Raw genomic sequence first — 11,390 nt, forward strand, 5'->3', positions numbered from 1 at the left:
TTTAGCTATAAAAACAAAAATTTGATAAATTAAAAACAAAATGCACTTTAGTTAACTAAAATAAAATATTAAAAATTATCCATAAAGCTTTGTGAACTTGGAAAACTTACTGAATTAACATTGTTTTAAAAATGCAGAGAAGTTAGTCTGGTAAAAGTTTAAAAAAAAAAATTCTCTTACGAGGCTTTGGTGGACATATTTATCGAAATTTATTGAGTTTTCCCGAATCTTTCCTCTTATATGTGACCAAAACATACGTTTTCAAGCAATATGATGTTTGTTTTTTGTAATACCTATAATGATTTTCCTAAATCTTACCTCTTACATATTCCTACATTTTCCTAATAATAACTGGACTAAAACCAAGATAATCTTGACTAAAACTAAACATTTGAAACAATAAAATTGAATTAAAAGCAAAAAAAAAGTTCAAATGAAATAAAAATAAAAACTAATTAGAAACTATAATCCTTTTTAAATAAATAAATACAGAGAGACAGACAACATTAACCAACCTAACGTATGTTTGGACTGTGGGAGGAAGATGAAGTCCCCATAGAGAACATGCAAACAATACAAGTCTCAGATACATGACAGCACTGATAGAGCCACTGTATAAACATGCTGACTTAATAACAGATATGTTACATTTATTGATGTATTTTGGATATTAGCATGTGTATGAATGTAAGACTTTTCCTACGACAATTTATAAATACATACATATCATCTGTTAACTATTTTTGGAAGTGTGAGATCAGAATAAGCTCTGTCGCTGCTTCTCCTTTGCTGCTTATTTGCAGTTGCATTGTTCTTCTCTGGATCAGTTTTAAACATGCTCTTTTCTTTGCAATGGTGATCTCCATACAATCTCCTGCGGGTCTCATCATGACCTGGGCAATCCAAAACACAGGATGGGTTGGACTTTGCTGGTCAGTTTATATTTGAGACAAACTTTCACTGCATTCTGAATGAATTCAGATACAGACCTAACTGAATGCATGCGTGCAGGACATTGAGATAGTGCTGCTTCATTTGCCGTCTCATGTGCTCTGTACTGTAGATGTTTGCTATACTGCAAAGGTAGGGTGTGCGTCCTCCAGTAAAAGCTGGCTCCTGACACAAGAACAGATGTGATTATACATGGCAGAAGGACAGTAAGGTCGTTATATATAAGAGATTCCTTAAATATGCTTTAAATGGGAAAATCAAGTTCCTCTCCTGGCATGAATTAAACCCGTACAGAATCACTTCTATTCACCAGGAATGGCATATTTAGAAAACACTCTTTGTGCCTTAAAAATTGGTAACTTTTACTTCACTTTGTATGTGGGTTTCAGCCCTCCATCGCATGCCTGCATTCTGCCACCATGCTCCCTCTGCAACTAAAAGCAAACCAGACCCCACTCACTCACTAGTTCTCCTGTTACATGGAGGGAGGGAGAATGGCTGTCCCCACTGTAGCAGTGTGTGTTTTAGGTTTCTGCTCTAACCCTAACCCCAGTGCTTTTCTGTAAAAAGGAACACAATGTTAAACATATTAAGACGATACTGTTTTGCAACAAAAGCTTTCCAGCAAATATTCCTTGTTGTCAGCTCAAGTCACATCTTCACCTGTGTCTGCTCTGCTAAAGAAACCGGCTGGCCTTTGAATTGGAGAACCTATCAACCAGCTTATAAAAATCTGTCACTAGTATCAAATGAGTCCTGTTCTGGGTGGATTTAAATTGATCAGTCTAGCTTATTAGGTTTGTTACTTTAGAAAAACTCACATCATATAGTAATAAATAAAAATAAAATTTTGGGGGCAGTTTTAGCCTTTTTTTGAGAGTGGAGCACTGATAGGTAGATAGGAAAGAGGAGGAGAGAGCGCGAGCACAGTGAACGACATGTAGTACAGCATCGCAAAAGGAAAAAACACCATATTTTTTTCCCAGGGGAGGTTCTTTAGCCCCTGATGGTCAAAAAAAAAAAAAAAAAAATACCAAAAAAGCTACCTGTTCCAGTTTTGTGAGGTTACCTGTAAGAAAGGGGCAGACATCATAGATTTTGGAGGATGTATCGTTTTCAGGTGTTGGCTGCCTGCAGGTATGTTTGTGTGTTGTCCTCTGTAGTTTTCTCTCACCTGCTGACCAGGTAGACATTCAAAGCCTACCAACAAGCAACATGAACAATGCTGTGTTTATGACAGGAAATCTGTCTGAAGTCCTCTGAACACAACAGTATTATAAAGTCAAATATGAGGCCATCTGTTCGACAGCATAAGATTGGCTGGGCTCCTGAAACAGGCCTGTGATCCCAAGCATGTGACTCAAAAATAGTCAAAGTCCAAACCTTAAACTGACTGAGATAATGTGGTAAGATCCCCACAAATCTCAATGAACTAAGGCAAAGCTGTAAAGAGTGCAAAGAAGCTGTAAAATTCCTCCACAATGATTTGGGAGACAGTTAAATCATACAGAAATGATGACTTCAGGTTACTGCTCCTAAAGGTGATTCTACAAGCTACTGAATCATGGGGTGTACTTGAATTTTCACAGTACACCTCAAGTACATGTCCTGTGAAAACTCTTCTTCATGACTGTATGCCATGACACGTGCCACCGAAATGTTATTCACCCTTTCTTTTAGTGGGTTTAATACTGTGGCTGACTGATGTATACATGTATTTGGACAATGACACGGTTTTTGTAAATATTCCTGTTTGATTTCAAATCTATTTTAATCAAGATATGACTGATTTAAGAGGTTTAACTAAAGTGTTACTTTATTAAAAGGCACAAAAACCAAAAGTTAGAAAGCAAAGAGAGAAGCGGTGTTAAAAGAAATGAACAAACTAGTCTAACACTAGTAAGTTAAGGATAAATTGTAAAAACTATTTTTGAACAGGAGAAATAGCAAAAATTAACAGTTTAAAGTTAATTAACAAATGTTGGTTAGGCTAAATTTGTGGATAAAGTGTAAAACATTTTAGCCAAGCTGTAGACAGATGAAATAAAGAAAACAAAAGTCTGAAAAATTACATTAAAAGAACAAAATTTGTTGCACTAAAGTGAAACTAAAATTTGCAATCAGCAGCATTAAACAACATCCAGATGTTTATGGCAGTCTAGAAGCTACATTGGCAGCTCATTATTTTTCAACCGAGGTTTAGTAATCAACTATATACAAACCTCTGATTTATGCACTCTCTATTAAACCTTTAAAAATAAAAATCGCTAACAAAAAGTTCATGTCCAGCTGGTAAATAAGAAAAATCTAACTCACCACCCGTGCATCTCCTCTTAGGGCCTGCAGATCTAAAAACAACAAATTACAACTCTGTGAAAATTCATAAATCCATCAGTTATGTTAATTCACCGAGGATGTCAGGACCATGTTACCTCATTAAGATGTGACCACTTCCATTTCTGAACAAGTTTTCTTTTTTCAGGTTCTCAGCAAACGTAACCCGCTTCCTCATCTTCAGTTATACACACAGCAGTATTTCCTGTCCTATATCAGAAAGGTTGCTAGCATCTTTGTCTGCTCAGTGCATGTTGCAGCCAGCAGAGCCTATTATTGTGAAACGAAACCAGCCCTGAAACGCGAGAGTATCCCACTGGGTTCCAATTACAGAGCAGAGGTCTAATATACTCGAACCCTGAGTGTGTCCTCATCAAAAATGTAAAACACAACATTACAAAGCACTCTGTTTACACACTTTATTGAGCATCATGTCCAATATACATTGCATTGACACAAAATGGAAAAAAAAACAAAAAACAAACAAAAAAAATAAAACAAAAACGAAAAGAATGGCGTTAGGGTGGATTACCTGGACACACCATTTTCAGAGCGTATTGCTTAATGACATTTCAAACGCACCGAATCTGTGCAAATACAGTGAACACCGGTCAGAGGAGGTCATGGTAGGTTAGAAAATTCTGACTTTAAAAGGTAATGTCAACAGCAGTTATGTGATAATCAAGTCTACAGAAATCTACCAACTGTACACATCACATTCACCCAGAATGCACTACCAATGGTATCCTACTGAAACTCACCCCAACTCCCTCAAACCTGATTGCATGCGCCAAAAGATGGTTATAGCTATGTTTCAGTGTCAGTCACAGATCAATACGTTATACAGAGTTCACGTCATCATGGCTTAATATTCAGCAACAACATCATCAATGAGGTGAACAAAAGCCAATGGTTTCCAGACTCCACCCAAACACAACCTTTTAGTGTTTTTTAAAATAAAGCCTAAATGGGGGGGGGGGGGGTCGTGTTCAGCCCCCACTTGCTTACGCTTTACTAAGCGGTGAGTTAAGTCTCTGTCAAGGATCACAACCCAGATTTAGTAATCGAGTGAAGGTGATAAATTCTAATGAAGTATGTACCGATCAGAACTCAAGATGTTCACAGAAAAACACTATCCCACAAACTAGCCAAAGTCCTGAAGAGTCTAAGCCCGCGAGTGAATATGAAGCACTAATTGGAAGCCAAATGTGCCACGACAAAATAAGAATAACTAGCCTAACTCTACTAAGGAGCCATTAAAATCCCCTGTATTCCCCAACAGATTAAGAACTCAACCATAAACCTGGTCAAATATGCTATCCGTTTAAATTGAGGTAAGCGCAGATGCCAGTTAATCAGTCCACATGCAGAATAATCACAGCTTAGGCTATTTTCACAGTCTGGATTTGCTTGTCCGTGATTTTCAATAACTTCAACTAAGTGATCATTATCAGACTTCTTTGTTGACGGTGAGCATTAAGTTTATCTTACTGATTGCTAATCGAGATCCCACTAAAGTTTGATCCTGAGAAGTTGGCACTAACCTCCTGTTACCATTAGCTATGCTTGTGTGAGTCTAACAATAATAAAACAACAACTCTCAAGGTGCTGCGTAAAGCTGTTCCATTTGCATCCATAGCTTAAAACGATACATAACAGAGCTGTTTGAGGGGATCATGCAGGTTGAGAGTCATGGTTTTGAAACTCTTACATGTACTGACATTTGAAGAAAATGCTAACAGAAGGCTTTTTCTCAGAAAATGTGAATACCACAAAAAGTTCTCAACCTGTCCCTCTGAACGAGACGGGGCAAACTGTGACGCCGACGAAAGGCAACGGTGATTCAATGACAAAAAAAATCGCATCTACGGACAGAGCTGACGTTGGGCTGCCGTTAATCTATCTCAGTATGAAGCAGGGAGGACAAGTGATGACCTAATGACAACAGGCTTTCATTTTGTTTTACACAATCTTGACCACTAAATTGCATAAGAAACCTGGTATAAAGTAGAAACTGTTCAGCAGCAGATAAAAAAAGGAAGTTAATTTACAGTAGTGACATATTTTACATCATTATTTTTTTCTCAAAATAAATTAAATTAAATATACAATTCCAGGTAAGAAACAGGATAATTTTGCTGGTAGGTTTCTCAAATTGGTTCGTCTGGCGGAAAATGACAACCGTTCACAAAAACGTGGTTGAAGCCAACCAACTCCTTTGACTGGCAAAACAAGGGGTGCAAAAGCCTTTTGCTGAATCTTTCCCTCTGAAGGCATTTCCTTTAACTGCAATACAGAATGAAGTTATTACTTACAGAAGCAAGGTATTCCATGCGCATCTTACTCAGCAGGTCAGTTTGCTTACCCTGGAATTTACAGCTGACTCCTAATCGTATGCCATCTCTTGACTTTTTCTTACACAGCGAGCCACCTTCCTCTTAAATTCTCCATTAGGGTCCTCCCTCCACTCTTTCTGCAGGAGAGGAGAACCAGATTCTTTTATTCACACTTTCTCGATTTACCTGAGCTGCTCAAATAAAAAGGTGGGACTTCCAGCGTTTGAAGAATGACATAAATAACTCACCGCAGCATCCACATTAGCTGGTGAATCGCTGTTGGGGTCTGCGAGCATGGAGATAACACTAATCATGATTGTCTCTACTGTGTGGATCGGAAGCCAGCGTTCCTCGGGCTTTTCATAACCAAACTTATCTTCTCCTGGCTCATGCAGAATTGAGATGCAAACATCGCCGTTCTTTGCAACTGTGGAGATGAATTTCACACATTTTTTGGTTACACTTTCAAGTCAGTCGCATGGATCTGTTCAGTAAAAGAGAGTTTATAAATCTATTTATATGCAGAGATCAAGTGATGGCAAAGGAGACTATGTGAGTAAAAGGATCAAAGGGTAAGAAGTGTGTTTACCATTTGGATGCCAGATTTCAGTTATGAACCTCATCTTCGGCGGCCGTAGTGGATAATCATAGGGAAAGGTTAGGTATGCTTTGAAAAACCCTCCTTCACTGCAGTGAGAAATACAGAAAAAAAGCACAAACACCTGACAAATGACTGAATTAAATCATCATTTGTGTTTCTGAATATCTCAACCAAAGACCTTCTTACTTACAAAAGGGTATCTTGTGGACCAATGATCACAACTTCCCATTTATATATGTCATCATCATCTATCAGACCAGCTGAAAAGCCCTCCACAGGGTTCTTATTGAGCTCTGGGAAAAACCGAGGCACAAAGTGTATTTTAGTCAGTAGCAAAGTGAAAACAGAACTGTAGTACAGAAAGGCCTATCACTAGGAATAGAAGACAAGTCAACATCCACGGTGTTAACATATTTTGTTGACAGACCCCTACTCTTACTACGAGCTATAAAAGTATCTCTGGATATTCAGAATTTTGGTATCATAACAATCAGTTAAGCTGACATCAATAGTACACAAGTAAAAGAGACTAGGGGGAAAGTGGTAGCAGCTTAACAGAGAACACAAGCTGACATGATGCAGCTGACATACTGACAAGGTAACCAAGCTCTGGTTTTTCACTTATGTAAACAAACTTGAGTAAATAAAACCCAGCAGAAATAAACTATTATGACAAACTCGTGGCACATAATTTCAGAGGAAAACAAATCTGTGCTGGAGTCCCAGACACTTATTTGGTGGATATCATGTAAACTGCAAGCCCACGTTGTTTACTGATGCTGACACACTTCACTGTGGGAGGTATCTAGCATCTGTGAATTCACAAAGAGCAGGTGACTAAAAATGAATCAGCAACAAGTACTATATACACTCAACTGAGCTGATTGAATTTTCCCGAGCCACCGAGAGACCGACCCACACAAGGCATTATGACGAATATCTCAGTTTTTTATATTTCAACATGGCATGTTCTTGAAGCACTCTTTTAACCTTGGTCTTATAGGAAATAGATCAATCTTACACTCTGGTTCCATGGGAGCAGTCTGTTGCTAAGGACTGAAGAAACAGAAAGATTACTTTCCACATCCATTCATTTTAAAGCCTTAATTATACTTCGTGTCTGTAAGCCTGCTAGAGTCCTGCCAATTTTTTGTAACAGTGTGGATGTCCACAGAAATTCTATGATACGATGCACCAACAACACATACAGCCCACAGAAAGTCTTCAAATAAAAATAACAGGAATAATTACTTGACCACTGACCTGTGGTTTTCCTCATTTGATGTCATATACAATAGATATTCATAATAAAGATGACCAAATTATGTCAGCATATGTACAATTAATCAGTATGACCCAAAAGCTCAGGGTTCACGCTGATTTAAATGCTCTGTTTCAGGCAGTTGTTTTTTTTTTTTAATAACTCTTAGCTCTGTGTTATGTCATTGAGAGGTGATAATATGGCCCTGATATGGCTAAACAAATAAATTGAATACAAACATGAAAACTATGGGAACACAATAGATGAACCTTTACTTCACAGTTGAGCAAAAACTGAAACTCCATAAATTTTCATTTGAACAACCTGTTTACAGAATCGAATCGTGATGTCCAAAAATAATGAAGACCGCTGATATGAATCACTGACTTGAAAAGAAAAACTGCATCAAACACTGTCAATGATTCATTTTCCCACACACAGAGTAACTAATATTTGTATGTGATGGTCAGTTGGTGCAAAATCCCAAATCACTTGGATGCTGTCATTTTAACTGGATGCTGTCATTTTAATACAGCATGCTATATACAAACATACATAGCACTTGTGTTTGTCGTGTGCTGAAATTGGACTCACAAAATGTGTTACTTTAGCTAAATGGACCAGTTTGGCTGCAGTGTATTAACAGTGAATTAATATCATTTACATGATTAAGATTGCACGATTTCCCGGATATTGTTTTTTATATTTTAGTGATCCACGGCAGATTTCATCACCTGATCTTGAATGCTGCATTAAGTTCTTTTACCCTATCGGGTAAAATTATAATTGAATTATAGCATTAAAGTCATTAAATGAAAAGCTGCACCTCATATAGCAAAGTGTTGACTGAGGTATTGGTTTACTTTTAAAAGATGAGAACTGAAGGAACTGGACAGTCACGCAGCTGCAAACCAAACTTTATACCACGGGTTTTAAAGACTCGTGAATCCATGTGTCATTTACGGGGCACAACAGCAATAAAATCAACTACATCTCTGAAAAGACTTCAAAAGGAGAACAATAAGAGTTTCAGCATTGAGGGCTTGAATACTAATATAGATTGCCTCCCGCGTTAGACTCCGGGCCATATTTGATATCAGAAACGTTAGATTGTATCTTAAGTGGCTATATTATGGATTTGCAATTTCAAATCCATAATACTGATGTATTAGTATATAGATCTATGAAACCTTTGCGGTGCACAGCGCTACCATTAACAACGCTAAAGTGTTTAGAGCAGATGAGTGCCTGGTTGATTATTCCTTTGTTCCGTTAGCTAACTAATGCCCAACTTGCTAGCAAGCTAGCTAGCTAGACTGGTCCTGCAATGTGTTGTTTGAGGTGTTTTTGAGCTCAGTATACTTCAAAATTATGTATTTATTCACAACACAGGTAAGCTATTCAAAGCTGCTTAGCCACACACTCAGCTAGACTGATAAAGGAATCCATTATGCTGTTCGGCTACCTTTCTGAGCTTACTTCTATTGCGTAAACACAGCTTTGCCAAGCCACAAAAAAGCTAACGTTAGCTGCTAAGGTATGGAGCCTTTATGTCGGCTCTATTTGCTTACAGTTTTACATTATTATTACCTGCCAGTTGTTTTCGAAGAAGCAATGCTGATTGTTCGGTCATGGTATGCACGCGCAGTTGAAAAAAAGCACTCCGTGTAGACAAACACTTTACGAAGAGAAGAGCTAAACCCGAACAAACCGAGCTGAGATCTTAATGCTGCCCGTGCCTGCTGCTGATTTCCCTCTGTGTTTTGACACAAGCCTGAGCTGTACGCATGCGCGCCTGCGGTCGACTGTGTTTATGTGTGGCTTCAAAGCAACATTTAAATCAACAAGCAACAAACTGGAAAACTGTATCAGTCTTGTACTGCAGCAAAATCAAAATTATTCGCCAATGCGTTCGGGGAGAGATGTGTAGATGTGATTCAATAAGACTGTAGCGTGTACGAATGAAACTGGTAAATGTCCCAGAAGGTTGAATCTGTTCATCTGGACGTAGCGTTTTCAGTGGTTGAAACGTTTCGTCACTCATCCACTTCTTCAGTCTCAGCTGACTGCAGGATTCCCGAACCTTATAAACACTACAGTTGCACAATGACTGAAACCAGCCCACTGAATGAACAATGGGCTGTGAGGTCAGTTCCTTGATCATTAATATACAAATTGCCATGACCATTGATCGAAGCCCATTGATCAATGGCCATAAGTACCATTCACAGAGAGTTGGGGAATGGCTGCAATCACAGCATTGTAAGATGGCGAAAGATGTACCCTTAGGCCCCCTCCTCAGTTCAGAGATGGTCTTTCCCTTTTCACGTAAATTGCCTTCTTGACTCCTGCTCAAGCTAGTGTTCCTCCCTGCCCAGGATGTGTACATCCTCATCATTGAAAGAGTTTCCACTGGCTGGTAAATGTGTACCAGCCCCACCCCCAACCATTCAGATAAAGCATCTGAGGTCAGTTCTCAGGGAGACTATGATTGTTAGTGAGTGTTTTCTCTTTTCAAATAGCTACAGACACCTTTTTGTGATGATTTACACTGATTGATTGTTGTTTATTGTACAGTTTATTATCATTATTGTTGTGTGGTTTGTAGCCATACTAAAGTCTATTAGGTTGTGGTTTTGGCAGTCTCAGTCCAACCTAAATATTGGTTGGAGGAACCGATGTGCAAACTTTTTTTTTTTTTTGCTGAACATCATTTAGACGTAGTGGCAGCTCATTGCTTGGATTAAGTCAGCAAAATTAGCTTTTGAGCAACTTTGAGCAAGTAACATTTGGGAGTTTAATGTAACTGAAATGCAAGGTTACATTGTTATGTTCAATTAAAATTATCTTAAAATTCATCCAGTTATCTCTGTTTCACGTTGTCCTTTCACTTGCCCTTTTTACTTGAACACTTGTGATCACACAAAAAAGTGCAGTGCCTGAACAGTTATAATGTAAAACATCACCTCAACACAGCGCAATTCACCAAAGTGTCCCAGTTTACCTGAGTCCACCCAAGTAACAGTGCTTATTCAAGTGGTATCTTTATGGACAATTCTTAAGCAGGTGCGTCTCCAGAATATTTTTAAAAGGGTGGCCATATGGGGGCCACTAAAATATTGGGGTGGCACACCAAAAACAGAATTTCCAGTTTTATTAAGCTGTTGTCAAATATAGGTTACTTGAAAAAGATTTCCTGCTATTAAACTTGATATCACTGAAAACAGGTACATATGAAAACCAAATAATATTTTGAAATCCACTACTGGAAAGCTACCATGTGTACACATCTAAAGAAAATCAGATGATATATTAAGCTCACCGTTCTTTTGCATTAAAGAGAACGTGTTATACTCTTTTCCAGCTCCATTAACAGTTCAAAATAATCCTTATTCGTATAATAGTGGGGCTCACTGCTACCTTCATTATATTTCATCCACTATCTCAAAATTAGCATATAGGGTAGTCTGAAGCCTTTGTTTTTGACTCATATTTTAATATTAGATTAGCGACAATGTAAACTGTTTTAATATATTATAATTATATCACGTACTTTTATTACAGAATTTTGCAATAGCGTGATTTGATAAAATACGACAGTTTAGGTCAATAGTTGAAACAAAATTTCCAACTATTTTAAAAATAGTGCTGCAGCAAAAACAAATATGATGCATTCAAAGCTATCGCGACATGTGAGATTCAACAAATTTAGAATAATTAAATAAAGACGCCTTGGTCTGTAAAATATTTTGTAAAATGTAATTTCTCGTCCAACGTCCCTAAAATAAAAGTAAAGTCGATAAAATACTTATTTTACTCAACATCAAAGATTTCAGGCAGGTTTTTATTTTAAAGTTTTGAAAATATACGAGCTTTTGAAGAGCATTTAAACGCAGCACTATGCGGA

The 11,390-nt window shown here is 37.8% G+C and overlaps 1 protein-coding gene across 2 annotated transcripts; it reads right to left on the reverse strand.

Moving 5' to 3' along the window:
- Window positions 1-321: 321 nt before the first annotated feature.
- On the reverse strand, window positions 322-9,267 carry LOC100712204 (ubiquitin-conjugating enzyme E2 G1). Of its 2 annotated transcripts, none has more exons than XM_025896918.1 (6): window positions 5,651-5,669; window positions 3,384-5,571; window positions 3,268-3,299; window positions 2,021-2,151; window positions 990-1,116; window positions 322-893 (listed from the first exon to the last, which is right to left on the reverse strand). In XM_025896918.1, the coding sequence occupies exons 2-6, from the start codon at window positions 3,461-3,463 to the stop codon at window positions 727-729; spliced, it is 537 nt and encodes a 178-aa protein (XP_025752703.1). In that variant the 5' UTR covers window positions 3,464-5,571; window positions 5,651-5,669; the 3' UTR covers window positions 322-726. The 2 variants fall into 2 exon arrangements, with proteins under 2 accessions (XP_025752703.1, XP_003448645.1); XM_003448597.4 differs by lacking the exons at window positions 322-893; window positions 990-1,116; window positions 2,021-2,151; window positions 3,268-3,299 and adding exons at window positions 5,870-6,048; window positions 6,211-6,308; window positions 6,413-6,515; window positions 9,074-9,267 and having other exon boundaries at window positions 3,691-5,571; window positions 5,651-5,758.
- Between the last annotated feature and the right edge of the window lie 2,123 nt (window positions 9,268-11,390).

The sequence above is a fragment of the Oreochromis niloticus genome, linkage group LG12 (genome assembly GCF_001858045.2).
Source record: "Oreochromis niloticus isolate F11D_XX linkage group LG12, O_niloticus_UMD_NMBU, whole genome shotgun sequence".
Classification (NCBI taxonomy): domain Eukaryota; kingdom Metazoa; phylum Chordata; class Actinopteri; order Cichliformes; family Cichlidae; genus Oreochromis; species Oreochromis niloticus.

Coding starts and splice junctions, on each gene's coding strand:
- LOC100712204 (XM_025896918.1), bottom strand. CDS start 3,463: ATGAGGAAGCGGGTTACGTTTGCTGAGAACCTGAAAAAAGAAAACTTG. Junction 3,300..3,383: donor AGTGGTCACATCTTAATGAG/GTAACATGGTCC, acceptor TGTTGTTTTTAG/ATCTGCAGGCCCTAAGAGGA. Junction 894..989: donor GCACGCATGCATTCAGTTAG/GTCTGTATCTGA, acceptor TGGATTGCCCAG/GTCATGATGAGACCCGCAGG.